Raw genomic sequence first — 18,003 nt, forward strand, 5'->3', positions numbered from 1 at the left:
TGTCTTGGTTCATGGCCTCCATAGTTTTCTTTTGTAGGAACCATTCAAACAACAGTTCAGTCATGATTCATAATGGGGTTTAGCTTTGCAGCTTTTACTGTGGTGTGGGTGGTGTGGGTGGTGCGGCATTTGTCCCCCCACTTGAAATATTGTCTATGAATGTAAGGCTATTGGAGGATAATCAATATTGCTGTTCTTAGCCGCCATTATCGTTGACTATGTCTTCTTCGCTACACTTCTGTCACACACTCTTTTCTCTCCTGTTCTTCCTCTTTCTGGTGGTCATGCAGAGACTGGGGGCAGTGAAAGTGCTGGCGTGGTAACTTGTCTCAGTCTGTAGATGGGTAGTGCCAGCCAAATCCTCACACACACTCTGAGGGTAGTGCCCTGTTTGTGCACTGTCAGCCATTTTCCCAGGTCAAATCCCATAGTGGATTGAAAGGCACTGTGCTTTGCAAGATTTCATTGTGAAATCCTTTAGATGCCAAAACACTTGAATTTAAGCATTTGTTTATCAACTTTGTTTTCTGAGATTATATTTTTGTTCAGTATAATATACAAATGCAACATGTAAAGTGTTGGTCCCATGTTTCATGGGTTGAAATAAAAGATCCCAAAAATGTTCCATATGCACAAAAAGTTTTTTTCTCTCAAATTTTGTGCACAAATTTGTTTACATCCCTGGTGAGGACGATGATCATGCATATAAACTGCCCTGGGGCAATGCCCCCATGCACAAAGCGAGGTCCGTACAGAAATGGTTTGTCGAGATCGGTGTGGAACAACTTGACTGGCCTGCACTGAGCCCTGACCTCAACCCCATCGAACACCTTTGGGAGAAATTGGAACACCGACTGTGAGCCAGGCCTAATCGCCCAACATTAGTGCCCGACCTGACTAATGCTCTTGTGGCTGAATGGAAGCAAGTCGCCGCAGCAATGTTCCAACATCAAGTGGAAAGCCTTCCCAGAAGAGTGGAGGCTGTTAAAGCCACAAAGGGGGGACCAACTCCATATTAATGCCCCTGATTTTGTAATTAGATGTTCGACAAGCAGGTGTCCACATACTTTTGGTGATGTAGTGTTTTTCAATTGACTGATTTGAAATTGTTGCATTTATATTTTTGTAAATATTACTTTTTAATGTCAATGTTGTGTACATGGAATGGTTGCGACAAATCACATTGGCTATCTCATGGCAACACTTTCTTCGTCTTTAAATATAGGCCTAGCCTACAGTGTTTAATTTGATAATTTTCTTAAAGTCACATGCTCTATCTGTCCAAGATATGCCCATTATTATTATCATCCTTCTCTATTCTGTCTTTGCAGCCAATTTGTCTTTTTGCCAAGTGGTATCTTTCTGCTCAGACACTCTGCCTGGGGCATCTGTGGTGAAGGTGGTGTAGCCACAGTTATGTTGCTTCGTTTGAGACCCATAGAATGAAGCTGCTTCCTGTGCTGGATACTGGCTGTAAACTGTAATTTGATTGACACCGACAGACAGTCAGGGTTCCCTAGTCGATAACAATGGGAGCGTTCATTTTTTCCTGATGCTCGCTCATGTTACTTGTGCAGTGAGTGTACAGAGAGCAAAATGCTGACTTCATCTACACACACTGCCTAAATACATGGCTATTTTAGTGCTTATATTTGCAGTAGGCCTGCAGCTTATAAAGAAAATAGTTCATGGCCCATTCCATCACCCATATAAGGTGAAATAGAAACATGAGTGGTATGTGTGATGTGGTTGTGTGCTACTGCATTAGCAGGTGTAATGCTGGATGAGAGAAGTGGGTGCCTGTGCAGTGGTTTCAATATCATTTGAGTTTGAGATAAGGGCCTAACCCATTGCTATTGCCTACTGAATACAGCTTTCAGTCAGATGTCAACAACACGACGCCGACAGAGATGGCCGCCTAGCTTCGCGTTCCTAGGAAACTGCAGTATTTTGTTTTTTTACATGTTATTTATTACATTGGTACCCCAGGTAATCTTAGGTTTTATTATATACAGGCGGGAGGAACTACTGGATATAAGAGCAACGTTAACTCACCATCATTACGACCAGGAATACGACTTTCCCGAAGCGGATCCTGTGTTTTGCCCACCACCCGGGACAATGGATGGGATCTCAGCCGGCGAACCAATACAACGACGCCGTAAAAGTGGCAGACGAAGTGGTCTTCTGGTCAGGCTCCTTAGACGGGCACATGGCGCACCGCTCCCGAGCATACTACTCGCCAATGTCCAGTCTCTTGACAGCAAGGTTGATGAAATCCGAGCAAGGGTAGCATTCCAGAGAGACATAAGAGACTGTAACGTTCTTCGCTTCACGGAAACATGGTACAGCCAGCTGGTTTCTTCACGCATTGCGCTGACAGAAACAAACATCTTTCTGGTAAGAAGAGGGGCGTATGCCTTATGATTAATGAGACGTGGTGTGATCATAACAACATACAGGAACTCAAGGCCTTCTGTTCACCGGACTTCCACACAATCAAATGTCGACCGCATTATCTACCAAGGGATTTCTCTTAGATTATAATCACAACCTTATATATTCCCCCCCAAGCAGACACATAGATGGCCCTGAACAAACTTTATTTGACTCTATGTAAACTGGAAACCACATATCCTGAGGCGGCATTCATTGTAGCTGGGGATTTTAACAAGGCTAATCTGAAAACAAGACTCCCTAAATTCTATCAGCATATTGATTGTGCTACCAGGGCTGGTGAAACCCTGGATCATTGTTGTTCCAACTTCCGCGATGCATATAAGGCCCTCCCCCGCCCTCCTTTCAGAAAATCTAACCACGACACCATTTTGTTGCTTCCAGCCTATAGACAGAAACTAAAACAGCAAGCTCCTGCGCTCAGGTCTGTTCAACGCTGGTCCGACCAATCTAAATCCACGCTTCAAGATTGCTTCGATCACGTGGATTGGGATATGTTCTGCATTGCGTCAAACAACAACATTGACGAATACGCTGACTCGGTGAGCGAGTTCATTAGCAAGTGCATTGGCGACGTCGTACCCACAGCAACTATTAAAACATTCCCCAACCAGAAACTGTGGATTGATGGCAGCATTCGCGTGAAACTGAAAGCGCGAACCACTGCTTTTAACCAAGGCAAGGTGACCGGAAACATGACCGAATACAAAACAGTGTAGCTATTCCCTCCACAAGGCAATCAAACAAGCTAAGCGTCAGTATAGAGACAAAGTAGAGTCGCAATTCCACGGCTCAGACACGAGGTATGTGGCAGGGTCTACAGTCAATCACGGATTACAAAAAGAAAACCAGCCCCGTCGCAGACGGATGTCTTGCTCCCAGACAGACTAAACAACTTATTTGTTGCTTTGAGGACAACACAGTGCCACTGACACGGCCCGCTACCAAAACCTGCGGACTCTCCTTCCCTGCAGCCGACGTGAGTAAAACATTTAAACTTGTTAACCCTCGCAAGGCTGCAGGCCCAGACGGCATTCCCAGCCGCGGCCGCTTAAAAAGAAATGTATTTGTAATAATGACAATTACAACAATACTGAATGAACACTTATTTTAACTTAATATAATACATCAAAAAAATCTATTTAGCCTCAAATAAATAATGAAACATGTTCAATTTGGTTTAAATAATGCAAAAACAAAGTGTTGGAGAAGTAAAAGTGCAATATGGGCCATGTAAGAAAGCTAACGTTTAAGTTCCTTGCTCAGAACATGAGAACATATGAAAGTTGGTGGTTCCTTTTAACATGAGACTTCAATATTCCAAGGTAAGAGGTTTTAGGTTGTAGTTAATATAGTATTTATAGGACTATTTCGCTCTATACCATTTGTATTTCATATACCTTTGACTATTGGATGTTCTTATAGGCACTATAGTATTGCCAGTGTAACAGTATAGCTTCCGTCCCTCTCCTCGCCTCTACCTGGGCTCGAACCAGGAACACGTCGACAACAGCCACACTCGAAGCAGCGTTACCCATCGCTCCACAAAAGCCGCAGCCCTTGCAGACGGGAATAACTACTCCAAGTCTCAGAGCGAGTGACGTTTGAAACGCTATTGGCGCACACCCAGCTAACTAGTTAGCCATTTCACATCGGTTACACCAGCCATTAGGCTGATAGGCTTGAAGTCATAAACAGCGCTGTGCTTGCGAAGCTGCTGGCAAAAAAACGCACAAAAGTTCTGTTTGAATGAATGCTTACGAGCCTGCTGCTGCCTACCATCGCTCACTCAGACTGCTCTATCAAATCAGACTTAATTATAACACACAGAAATACGAGCCTTTCTGCATTAATATGGTCAAATCCGGAAACTATCATTTCAGTGAAATACGGAACCGTTCGGTATGGCGGGTGGCATCCCTAAGTCTAAATATTCTTGTTACATTGCACAACCTTCAATGTTATGTCATAATTCCGTAAAATTCTGTGAAATAATTTTGCCCTATTCTGGCAAATTAATTCTGCCCAAACTGTTGCATATACCCTGACTCTGCGTGCAATGACCGCAAGAGAAATGACACAATTTCACCTGGTTAATATTGCCTGCTAACCTGGATTTCTTTTAGCTAAATATGCAGGTTTAAAATATATATACTTCTGTGTATTGATTTTAAGAAAGGCATTGATGTTTATGGTTAGGTACAGTCGTCCAAAGATTGTGCTTTTTTCGCAAATGCGCTTTTGTTAAATCATCCCCCAGCGTTGCATCGATTATATGCAACGCAGGACACGCTAGATAAACGAGTAATGTCATCAACAATGTGTTGTTGTAACTAGTGATTATGATAATTGTTTTTTATAAGATAAGTTTAATGCTAACTAGCTACTTACTTTGGCTTCTACTGCATTCACGTAACAGGCAGGCTCCTCGTGGAGTGCAATGAGAGGCAGGTGGTTAGAGCGTTGGACTAGTTAACTGTAAAGTTGCAAGATTGGATCCCCTGAGCTGACAAGGTGAAAAGCTGTCGTTCAGAACAAGGCAGTTAACCCACCGTTCCTAGGCCGTCATTGAAAATAAGAATGTGTTTTTAACTGACTTGCCTAGTTAAATACAGGTATTTAAAAAAAAATATATATATATTTTTTTTAAATCGGCAAAATCGGCCCAAAACTACAGATTTCCGTTGTTATGAAAACTTGAAATCGGCCTTAATTAATCGGCCATTCCGATTAATCGGTTGACCTCTAGTCTCGACCCCACCCCGGGTACTGGACTTTCTGACGGGCCGCCCCCAGGTGGTGAGGGTCGAGACCCCACAAGGGTGCGTTCTGAGCCCTCTCTTGTACTCCCTGTTCACCCACGACTGCGTGGCCACGCACGCCTCCAACTCAATCAGCAATTTTGCAGACGACAGTACAGTGGTAGGCTTGATTAACAACAACGACGAGACGTCCTACAGGGAGGAGGTGAGGGCCCTCGGAGTGTGGTGTCAGGAAAATAACCTCACACTCAACATCAACAAAACAAAGGAGATGATCGTGGACTTCAGGAAACAGCAGAGGGAGCAACCCCCATGTCCACATTGACGGGACAGTAGTGGAGAGGGTAGTAAGTTTTAAGTTCCTCTGTGTACACATCACGGACAAACTGAATTGGTCCACCCACACAGACAGCGTGGTGAAGAAGGTGCAGCAGCGCCTCTTCAACCTCAGGAGGCTGAAGAAATTTGGCTTGTCACCAAAAGCACTCAAACTTCTACAGATGCACAATCGAGGTTGGGCTGTATCACCGCCTGGTACGGCAACTGCTAAGCCCCCAAACGTAAGGCTCTCCAGAGGGTAGTGAGGTCTGCACAACGCATCACTGGGTGCAAACTACCTGCCCTCCAGGATACCTACACCACCCGATGTCACAGGAAGACCATAAAGATCATCAAGGACAACAACCACCCGAGCCACTGCCTGTTCACCCCACTATCATCCAGAAAGCGAGGTCAGTACAGGTGCATCAAAGCAGGGACCGAGAGGCTGAAAAAACAGCTTCTATCTCAAGGCCATCAGACTGTTAAACAGCCACCACTAACATTGAGTGGCTGCTGCCAACACACTGACTCAACTCCAGCCACTTTAATAATGAAAATGTATGGAAATTGATGTAAAAATATATCACTAGCCACTTTAAACAATGCCACTTAATATAATGTGCCCTACATTACTCATCTCATTTGTATATACTGTACTCGATACCATCTACTGCATCTTGCCTATGCCGTTTTGTACCATCACTCATATCTTTGTGTACATATTCTTCATCCCTTTACACTTGTGTGTATCATGTAGCTGTTGTGAAATTGTTAGGTTAGATTACTCGTTGGTTATTACTGCACTGTCGGAACTAGAAGCACAAGCATTTCGGTGCACTCGCATTAACATCTGCTAACCATGTGTATGTGACAAATACAATTTTATTTGATTTTGATTTGAAAAGGATAGGGAGGGAGGTGTAGACATCTGGTCCATGTTCAGTAGGGCATAACATTCTTATTGGACAGGTTCAGATATTTCAGTTTAATGTGGAAGAACTGGGGGGGGGTTCTCCCATTGCGTGTCTAGTACTGAGCATGAACGCTGAATGTTGCTCATTTAATCATTTCAAGTACTGACAAACCCCTGTATTTTAGAAAAAGGACTATTGAACTATTGCTGAGCTCCTGGGAAAATGAATCGAGGAAAGATCTGGCCCTGTGGGAAATCTATTTTTCCCCACAGGGCCAGATGATCGAGTCCCACTATGTTATGTCGATCAAGACTCTTCCCCCCTCAAGACGTGTATGTTATGTGTCTCACTGTGTGCACTGAAACGTGGTGAGCTTGGGCCATATTTACTGAGTCATGTAGGCTACATGCATAGAGATCCTTTAATTCACATTCTATATGTAATTATATGGCTACATATGCATCAATTTATATAGTATAGGGGTTCTGGAGAAGAAAGCAGTTTGACCAGTTAGAGATGTTGAAATATTCTAGGAACAACCACATATCCAGCATCTTGTAATTGGAGCATATACCACTTAAAGGGGAAATCAGTAGCTGCTACATCCATTTTTGGACTTTTTGGATCAATTAATGATATGTACTAGGCTTTGGAGGTATCCAGATTGTAATACCGGCCTTGTGCCATACCGGGATATTCCGCGCTGAACACAAGGGGCGCTGTTTTCAAAACCCACTGATACTCTGTAATCCGAAGGTTAGCAATGTATAGTTTATGACCTAAACTATACAAGTAACTAAAAAAATGCCACCTTGTGACTGGGGACTACTGTATGCTTCATAATAATGTGACAGGTGAAATGAAGAAAGCAATGTTCTTTATCTCCTAACATATTGCTCAAGTTGACTGCAGGTATTTACTTAAAAAGTAGCTACAAATATTCAAATGTATTAAAACATTTTCAATATATTGTTTCAACCTTATTGACGGTATTGGAAAAACCATCCCGTGGATTTTTCCAAATAACCCGGTATATACGGTATACTGCCAAGCCCAATATGTACCCATTGATTATTGAAGTACTGTATACAACTTATACATGTCTCATGAGCTAAGTTCAACTGATGTACCCCATCAGAACCTAATGTTTGTAAACAAAGTAAATGTAAAGAAACATTAAATAGCCTTAAAACATGGTTCATTCTCAAATTTGTATATCATGGACAGTCAGTCAGTCCTCCATAGCTCTGTCTATGAATTTGAGAGTGGTTACATTTCTCCATCCCCATCCCTCAACTTTTTACCAAAACAGGGGTGGGGACAACGCTTTGTTATTGTTTCTACTGCTGATTATCACTTTAAAAGCCAGTTGGAGAGCAGTACTTTAGTTCATTAAGGTAGTGAAAGTAGCAGAGAGGTAATGTAGTGAAAGTATCAGAGGTAATGTAGTGAACGTAGTGAAGAGGTACTGTAGTGAAAGTAGCAGAGGTACTGTAGTGAACGTAGTAAAGATTTTAGGTAGAGAAAGTAGCAGATAAGTAATGTAGTGAATGTAGAAAATAGTTTGTGAAAGTAGCAGAGAGGTTATGTAGTGAAAGTAGAAGAGGTAATGTAGTGAAAGTAGCAGTGTTCATGGGGTGAAAGTAGGTAATGTACTGTAGTGAAAGTAGCAGAAAGGTAATGTAGTGAAAGTAGAAGAGAGGTAATTTACTGTAGCGAAAGTAGCAGAGAGGTAATGGAGTGAAAGTAGTCATCTGACTAATGTCATTATAGAGCTCTAGACAAGAAATCTTGCAGCTTAGATTTTTTTTATTGGCCAAAATTGTCAATTACTCTTATGTGCTGCAATATAATAATGCATTGCAATTTCAATTTGCTGAAATCTGTCTGGTATCCTTCACATGACTTCAGACTATTGAGATGTACCCCAAGTGTCATGCATCACAATTTATGCACCAGTGATCCGCCAGTCTTCCATCCTGTCTTCTGATTAATCATTATTCTGCAACGTCATTAAACTCCTACCTTAGAGCTGAAGTGATTGTTACACAATGTGAAAAGTGCCGACCCCCAGTGTAACCAACATGGCTTCCTGTAATCAGCCTTTTGAATGATACTTTTAATCCGTGGAAAGGAATTAGTTACTGTTCCCTGGAGTGCCTCAAATAATGCATGAGGGGGAGATAGATAATGCATTCAAAATACATGAGGGGGTGTCGTTTGAATAATGCATAGTATTAATTTGCTACGCAAGCGGGAGATGGATAGCGTTTCTATCTAATGGTGGAAATGGCTCTGATTGGAGCAATGGCTCTTAAGCATGCCTGTTGCTTTCCTGAGTTTCAACTGTTATTGGTCTTTTTACCAATTAAGCACCTACTTTTTCAATGATTGCCAAAAGCCATTTTCTACTCCCACAGTCCCACTGCATTGTGATGGGAGAAATATCCATCAGGAGAAAAGATACTCATAGCACTTAAAGTTAGGCAAATGAGATTTGACGGCAACGACAGCATTGTCCTCCAGAGCAACAGGCTAGTCTCTTGGTCCAGTAGATTATTGTCTTAAAAGCTGACTGCTCGTGAACAGGGGACTGAATCCTGGGGTTGGTCTATTTTACTTAAACGTGAGGGTTAAAAAGGGCCGGGGCAAGTGGGTTCACGGGGGCAAGTGGGTTGATTGGTGCTGGAGAAATGAGGTGTGATCCTTGATGGTCTTTCACTGAATTAATTAATTACTGTACCTAATGTACAATATCAAATTATCAATTTTCATTGAAATTCCCCTTTAAGTCGTGGTGAAAGGGCATGTTCAGACTTCTCATGAATGCAGACCAATTTCGCTCCTTCTAGACTAGCTGGCAGAGCAGCAATCGCCTAGTTACACGGCGGGGGGCTGAGTAATGATGAAATGAATTAAAGCTATCAGCTAATGGAGCCCAGTTTTGAGTCATACTTAGTAATCAGCCAGGCAACCATGCAAGCAGGCAAACAGGCAGGCGTACAGGCAGGCAACCAGGCAACCAGGCAGGCAGGCTCGACCAACTCAGTCTGCTGTACTCTCACAGTTCTGAAGTGCTGGAACACAGGAGTGTGTGCCATTCCGAATGACAGTCTTCGAAATTGAAATATGCCCTAATTAATTGGACTTTGAAAAACTTCTGAATCAACTATCGAGGGTGGATTAAGAAAGGACAGGATTGATAATTAGAAATGGGCAATACATAAAAGACAGACTTCAATGTCAATCATCATAAAGTATGTCAAAAGCAGTTAGTTAGGCCAACATTAAATCAGTTGACAATGATTGGGGGGGGTGCATCATTGGTGGGGGATCCATACAGTTACATAACGCAATATTATTTTGGGATGATATTATATTGATATTTGACCCCAAGTATCGATTTGTGTGTGTATATACAGTGGGGCAAAAAAGTATTTAGTCAGCCACCAATTGTGCAAGTTCTCCAACTTAAAAAGATGAGAGAGGCCTGTAATTTCCATCATAGGTACACTTAAAACTATGACAGACAAAATGAGAAAAAAATCCAGGAAATCACATTGTAGGATTTTTAATGAATTTATTTGCAAATTATGGTGGAAAATAAGTATCTGGTCACCTACAAACAAGCAAGATTTCTGGCTCTCACAGACCTGTAATTTCTTCTTTAAGAGGCTCCTCTGTCCTCCACTCGTTACCTGTATTAATGGCACCTGTTTGAACTTATCATCAGTATAAAAGACACCTGTCCACAACCTCAAACAGTCACACTCCAAACTCCACTATGGCCAAGACCAAAGAGCTGTCAAAGGACACCAGAAACAAAATTGTAGACCTGCACCAGGCTGGGAAGACTGAATCTGCAATAGGTAAGCAGCTTGGTTTGAAGAAATCAACTGTGGGAGCAATTATTAGGAAATGTAAGACATACAAGACCACTGATAATCTCCCTCGATCTGGGGCTCCACGCAAGATCTCACCCCGTGGGGTCAAAATGATCACAAGAACGGTGAGCAAAAATCCCAGAACCACAAGGGGGGACCTAGTGAATGACCTGCAGAGAGCTGGGACCCCAAGTAACAAAGCCTACCATCAGTAACACACTACGCCGCCAGGGACTCAAATCCTACAGTGCCAGACGTGTCCCCCTGCTTAAGCCAGTACATGCCCAGGCCCATCTGAAGTTTGCTAGAGAGCATTTGGATGATCCAGAAGAAGATTGGGAGAATGTCATATGGTCAGATGAAACCAAAATATAACTTTTTGGTAAAAACTCAACTCGTCGTGTTTGGAGGACAAAGAATGCTGAGTTGCATCCAAAGAACACCATACCTACTGTGAAGCATGGGGGTGGAAACATCATGCTTTGGGGCTGTTTTTCTGCAAAGGGACCAGGACGACTGATCTGTGTAAAGGAAAGAATGAATGGGGCCATGTATCGTGAGATTTTGAGTGAAAACCTCCTTCCATCAGCAAGGGCATTGAAGATGAAACATGGCTGGGTCTTTCAGCATGACAATGATCCCAAACACACCACCCAGACAACGAAGGAGTGGCTTCGTAAGAAGCATTTCAAGGTCCTGGAGTGGCCTAGCCAGTCTCCAGATCTCAACCCCATAGAAAATCTTTGGAGGGAGTTGAAAGCCCGTGTTGCCCAGCAACAGCCCCAAAACATCACTGCTCTAGAGGAGATCTGAATGGAGGAATGGGCCAAAATACCACCAACAGTGTGTGAAAAGGGATCTCCTCCCAGACCTGGACTAAAGCATCCGCCAACTCCTGGACAGTCTGTGGTGCAACTTGGCGTTGCTGGATGGAGCGAGACATGATGTCCCAGATGTGCTCAATTGGATTCAGGTCTGGGGAACGGGCGGGCCAGTCCATAGCATCAATGCCTTCCTCTTGCAGAAACTGCTGACACACTCCAGCCACATGAGGTCTAGCATTGTCTTGCATTAGGAGGAACCCAGGGCCAACCGCACCAGCATATGGTCTCACAAGGGGTCTGAGGATCTCATCTCGGTACCTAATGGCAGTCAGGCTACCTCTGGCGAGCACATGGAGGGCTCTGCGGGCCCCCCAAAGAAATTCCACCCCACACCATGACTGACCCACCGCCAAACCGGTCATGCTGGAGGATGTTGCAGGCAGCAGAACGTTCTCCACGGCGTCTCCAGACTCTGTCACGTCTGTCACGTGCTCAGTGTGAACCTGCATTCATCTGTGAAGAGCACAGGGTGCCAGTGGCGAATTTGCCAATCTTGGTGTTCTCTGGCAAATGCCAAACATCCTGCACGGTGTTGGGCTGTAAGCACAACCCCCACCTGTGGACGTCGGGCCCTCATACCATCCTGCCATCCTGGACGAGCTGCACTACCTGAGCCACTTGTGTGGGTTGTAGACTCCGTCTCATGCTACCACTAGAGTGAAAGCACCGCCAGCATTCAAAAGTGACCAAAACATCAGCCAGGAAGCATAGGAAATGAGAAGTGGTCTGTGGTCACTACCTGCAGAACCACTCCTTTATTGGGGGTGTCTTGCTAATTGCCTATAATTTCCACCTGTTGTCTATTCCATTTGCACAACAGCATGTGAAATGTATTGTCAATCAGTGTTGCTTCCTAAGTGGACAGTTTGATTTCACAGAAGTGTGATTGACTTGGAGTTACATTGTGTTGTTTAAGTGTTCCCTTTATTCTTTTGAGCAGTGATATATATTATTATTTATTTTTATTTATTTTTTGCTAGTCAGCGTTAGCTAGCTAGTCGGCTGTACCTACGCCAAAACTTGGGTATTTTTCATCCAATAGCTTGACCGTAATCTTTTTGAATAGTGAGCCAACGTGTTTTCAGCACTTTAATTTCCATGACGGATCAAAACTCATTTTCTCATGCTTTCTCTTGTCTCTCTGCAGCAGACATATGATGAGCAACATGTATGGAACATCAAATCGCAAGGTGGAAAAATCTGCCATTTTGCCCTTGAGCAAGGCAGTTAACCCCATACCACAACTGCTCCCAGGGCGTTGATTTAACCCAACCCCTCTGATTCAGAGAGGTTGCGTTAATTGCGGAAGACACGTTTGGGTTGAATGCATTCAGTTTTGCAACTGACTAGGTATACCCTTAGTCTCTGCTACCTCTCTTCTATTCACTCATATCATTAACACATTGTTCAATAGCCTGCTAAGCAACTTGACATCAGAAACCTGAGAGCTTCACTTGCAGCCAGGATTATCCAACAATACTGAATGCCCTTTACCTCATCCTTCTATAGGCATGGAATTAAATACTAGGAGCACTTGATTTACAGAACCAATCAAAAGTTTGGACACCTACTCATTCAAGGGTTTTTCTTTATTTTTTATTGTTTTCTACATTGTAGAATAATAGGGAAGATATTAAAATGATTAAAAACACATGGAATCATGTAGTAAGCAAAAAAGTGCAAATAATAATATATTTGAGAGTCTACGTTTCCTGTAGTTCTTGACCAGGTTTGCACACACTGCACTAGGGATTTTGGCCCACTCCTCCATACAGACCTTCTCCAGATCCTTCAGGTTTCGGGGCTGTCGCTGGGTAATACGGACTTTCAGCTCCCTCCAAAGATTTTCTATTGGATTCAGGTCTGGAGACTGGCTAGGCCACTCCAGGACCTTGAGATGCTTCTTATGGAGCCACTCCTTAGTTGCCCTGGCTGTGTGTTTCGGGTCATTGTCATGCTGGAAGACCCAGCCACGACCCATCTTCAATGCTCTTACTGAGGGAAAGAGGTTGCTGGCCAAGATCTTGCGATACATGGCCCCATCCATCCTCCCCTCAATACGGTGCATTCGTCCTGTCCCCTTTGCAGAAAAGCATCCCCAAAGAATTATGTTTCCACCTCCATGCTTCACGGTTGGGATGGTGTTCTTGGGGTTGTACTCATCCTTCTTCCTCCAAACACAGCGAGTGGAGTTTAGACCAAAAATCTCTATTTTTGTCTCTGGATCATCCAGATGGTCATTGGAAAACTTCAGACGGGCCTGGACATGTGCTGGCTTGAGCAGGGGGACCTTGCGTGCGCTGCAGGATTTTAATCCATGACGGCGTAGTGTGTTACTAATGGTTTTCTTTGAGACTGTGGTCCCAGCTCTCTTCTGGTCATTGACCAGGTCCTGCCGTGTAGTTCTGAGTTGATCCATCACCTTCCTTATGATCATTGATGCCCCACGAGGTGAGATCTTGCATGGAGCCCCAGACCGAGGGTGATTGACCGTCATCTTGAACTTCTTCCATTTTCTAATAATTGCGCCAACAGTTGTTGCCTTCTCACCAAGTTGTTTGCCTATTGTCCTGTAGCCCATCCCAGCCTTGTGCAGGTCTACAATTTTATCCCTGATGTCCTTACACGGCTCTCTGGTCTTGGCCATTGTGGAGAGATTGGAGTCTGTTTGATTGAGTGTGTGGACAAGTGTCTTTTATACAGGTAACGAGTTCAAACAGGTGCAGTTCAAACAGGTAATGAGTGGAGAACAGGAGTGCTTCTTAAAGAAAAACTAACAGGTCTGTGAGAGCCGGAATTCTTACTGGTTGGTAGGTGATCAAATACTTATGTCATGCAATAAAATGCAAATGAATTACTTAAAAAAATCATACAATGTGATTTTCTGGATTTTTGTTTTAGATTCTGTCTGTCACAGTTGAAGTGTATCTATTATACAAATTACAGACCTATACATGCTTTGTATGTAGGAAAACCTGCAAAATCGTCAGTGTATCAAATACTTGTTCTCCCCACTGTAAGTGTAACTTCAAAGCTGTTTACAAGGGCGCATTGATTTTAAAGCATTGGACTGGTGTAAGTGTTGGCTGGAGGGAGTTTCCACCACGGTGGGAAGTGTTCCAAGTGCACACTTGAGGAGAAGGGTTGAGAACCTGGACGCTGCCCAAGAGATCTGGCAGTCTTAGGTAGCACTCCTGGTATATAGATGCCTGTAAGATTACAACTATCCAACAATCACTGTACAGTTGCACTGATGAGTACACACATGCATGAACGCGAGTACACACGCACAGACTGTTCCCAGGAAGCAGCATACCTTCCCACTCTGTAAAGTTATGAGGAGCCAGTGTACAACAGCTCAACATGACAGACAGGAGGCCGGAGCGAAGGAGCCTGTGTTCAACAGTTCAACATGACAGACAGGAGGCCGGAGCGAAGGAGCCTGTGTACAACAGCTCAACATGACAGACAGGAAACTGCATGTAGACAGACTGTCACTTTAAGCCCAGGGCTAGAGTTGCACAGCAGGTGCTTAGAAGTGGCCCAGCCGGGGGCCTCTGGTAACCCTATCTGAGGCACTGGCTGGGGTTTGACGCACACCCACACAGATGAGTGTTGACTGTGCAGGGATGTAGGCTACTGAACTGAAGGTGTGGGGTAGGAATAGTTTGTCTGACTGGCTTGTCAATTGTTTCAGTCAGTGTCCATGATAGCTGTCTGGATTAAAGCTGAATGAGCAGAGGTAGTGAAAGAGAAGGCTAATTCTGCGAGCCATATTGGGAATCTTGCTCTGCTTTCTTGTATCATATGAATGTCTGTCGAGAGAGACTACTGAAAGAGGAGTCTATGAATGTCTGTCGAGAGACTACTGAAAGAGGAGTCTAAGGTTGCTTCCCAATTCACCCACACTTCTCCCAAAGTGTGCACTTGCACACTTCCTGTCATTGATTTTAAAGCATTAGACTAGTGTAAGTATAGGCTGGAGGGAGTTTCCACCACGACGGGAAGTGTTCAAGTGCACACTTCAGGAGAGGGGTTGAGAACATGGATGCTACCCAATAGACCTGTGCAGTCTTAGGTAGCACACCTGGTATATAGAATTAAGCCCGATAATGAATTACCTTTTTCTATTCTTTCATTCATTACAGTGTGACATAGAGGTGCGCTAGAGGTCTGATTACAGATGATGTCACTTTAGGGAAATCATTGCCCCGTCTGTGGGATCTCCCCCACCCCTACTTGCACAGCACATTAATCTCTCTTTAGACATGATGCTTCTCTGGGATTTTAATTAACATGATTTCCTATTTTCTGATGGTGTGAAAATGCTTAGTTAGTGAATCCACTTCATATTTTGGTGGCTAAATTGCAATTGACTATCAGGGTGGTGTATCTACTTTGTACTGTACAGCTGTTAAGCCATGTCAAAATGTGTTTTCATAGAATTCCTTGTTTCTGCTTTCCTCAAATGAAGGGTATTGTTGTGGGTGACTGTAATTAGTCAATAATTAAGATGCTCCCCATTAAGCCGGGAAAGTGAGCTTTTGATAGGATTATGTGTAGGCGGCAGGCAGCAGCAACACACAATAACTGCTAGGTAGAGGCTACCAAATGTTTGCGTTGATCATTTTTGTCATTTCAAAGTGCTAATTTGTGTATTTTACACCGGCAGTTGGTTTTCAGTTTGATAAATTGCTGAAAGCACTCTTACATTATTTTGAAGGGAGACATTTTACTGTCTTAAGTTATTTTCCTCTTGACATCAAAGTGTGTTTACTATTTGAATAAATTGTAAAATAGATTTATTCACACATTTAGTTGTGAGTACCAATATGTTTTGTTGCATGTGATGAGAGGTGTTATGTTTCCCTTGACACCTGCCCAGATATGTGACAAACATCTTTCCTCCAAAAGAGATTTCCTTGCACAAAATGTCATGAAAATACACTAATTTCAAAGGCATTTTTGAGTCATTTTCACACAGAAGTAATCTAAAACACAGGAGGACCTTATTCAGTGATACAACTGTACCTGTGACTTATTTGACTCAATCCTCTTCGCCCCTTTTGGGATCATAGGGTGTCCACCATTGCACCCGTCCTCACTCTTTTCCGTGCAAGGTCTTTTGTACCTGTGGGTTTGTTGTAACTAACTGTTCTCCTCTTTTTTCTTCTCCAGCTGTCCCGTTCCCGCCAAGTCACCGGCTCACAGCCAAGGAGGTGTTTGACAGTGATGGGAAGCCCAAAGTGGACGTGCTCAAAGGCCACCTGACCAAGGAGGGCCGCGTGGAGGAGAGCGTAGCCCTCAGACTCATCGGAGAGGGAGCAGCCATCTTGAGGGCTGAGAAGAACCTGCTGGACATAGAGGCACCCGTGACAGGTTAGTGAGTAAAGCGCCCACATGGATATACAGTAGACACATGTGCGCACGCACACACACACACATATAACCCCCCCCCCCCCCCCCCCCACTGCCTGCTCTCGTGTTATTCTAAAAGTATTACATCATTTTCTTCATAATGTACTTTACACAGTTTTCTTACGAATTCCAATTTGTTTGTAGCTAATGTTAGCTAGGTTATCTAGGTGGCTAACGTTAGGGTTAAGGTTAGGTTACATGCAAGCTAAGTATTTAAATGTTTAGGGTTAGCGTTAGCTAACATGCTAGCTAAGTATTTAAATGTTTAGGGTTAGTGTTAGCTAACATGCTGCTTAGTAGTTAAAAAGTAGTAAGTAGTTGCAAAGTTGCTAAAATGCTAAAGTTGTCCATGATGTGATTCAAACATGCAACGTTTGTGTTACTAGACCTTTGCGTTACACGCCCACCCATCCTCCCCGACCAACATCCCTCCTATCATTTCTGTCTTAAGTAACCTCAGTCTGTATCTGTGATTGAAGTGCACTGTATACAATTACTTTTTTGTGTGCCTGTGTCACGGATTCCCCCGGTACTGCTGCTCAGTACCGGGGGTCTACATCACCCCTCTAGGCATCACTGAACTGTCTCATTACTCACACCTGATTCCAATTCCCCTGATTAGTAATTGTATATATGTGCCCTCTGTTCACCATCATCTTGTCTGTTATTGTTCCCATGTCCGTTGGTCAGTGAGTACCTGTGCTTTGTTATTTCGGCTTTCGTGCTGCGTGTATTGTTCACTTGTTATTATGGGTCTCGTCCCGTGTATTGTTGTGCATTTGTTATTACGGGTCTCGCCCCATGTATTGTTATTACGGGTAGGGTTGCAAAGGGTCGGAAACTTTTTGGTAAATTTCCGGAATATTTCCAGAGATTTTTCATGGGAGGTTGAGCCCTGGAATTTGTGGCATTTTGCTTAAATTCATTAAAAGTTAGCTTATAACAGTGAACCTTTTTTTGTGGGATACACAAGGCAATTTTGGTTAAACTATCCCCAATTCAATGGAATTCAAACCCTCTGCATGCACAGTGTGTTCTTCCATCACATGTGCAGTATACCCTTCCATCACATATACAGCTGATTCCCAAGATCTTGCACACTAATGAGATGCAATTGTGCCTACCACTGTCTGAGCCAAGGACTACATGCTTTCTGGTAGGTTTTAATTTTAATTGTGGGTGACTATATTTTAATGACACATGATTTTTTGTTAACTGATAAATTAGTAGCCTACAGGAAAGTGTGTTTAAATAATTTCTAACTTGTTAACAATTTCTGCTAGTTAGTTTTTGCTATCATGTGGGTTTTAGCTTGCATGAGCCTGCTAACTGAGGAGTGTTAATTCACCCGTTTCCATACATG

At 43.4% G+C, this 18,003-nt stretch overlaps 1 protein-coding gene across 7 annotated transcripts in view; it reads left to right on the forward strand.

Moving 5' to 3' along the window:
• LOC110500629 (protein phosphatase 3 catalytic subunit alpha) overlaps positions 1 to 18,003 on the forward strand; it is a 150,898-nt gene that overhangs the window by 65,113 nt on the left and 67,782 nt on the right. For all 7 annotated transcript variants that reach the window (XM_090214739.1, XM_090214740.1, XM_021578104.3 and 4 more), the window contains one exon: positions 16,401 to 16,601. In XM_090214739.1, the coding sequence (XP_090070865.1) occupies positions 16,401 to 16,601 (201 nt within the window). The remainder of the gene's footprint in view (positions 1 to 16,400; positions 16,602 to 18,003) is intronic.

Source organism: Oncorhynchus mykiss, chromosome 21 (genome assembly GCF_057628025.1).
Source record: "Oncorhynchus mykiss isolate SJ-2025 chromosome 21, ASM5762802v1, whole genome shotgun sequence".
Taxonomy (NCBI): Eukaryota; Metazoa; Chordata; class Actinopteri; order Salmoniformes; family Salmonidae; genus Oncorhynchus; species Oncorhynchus mykiss.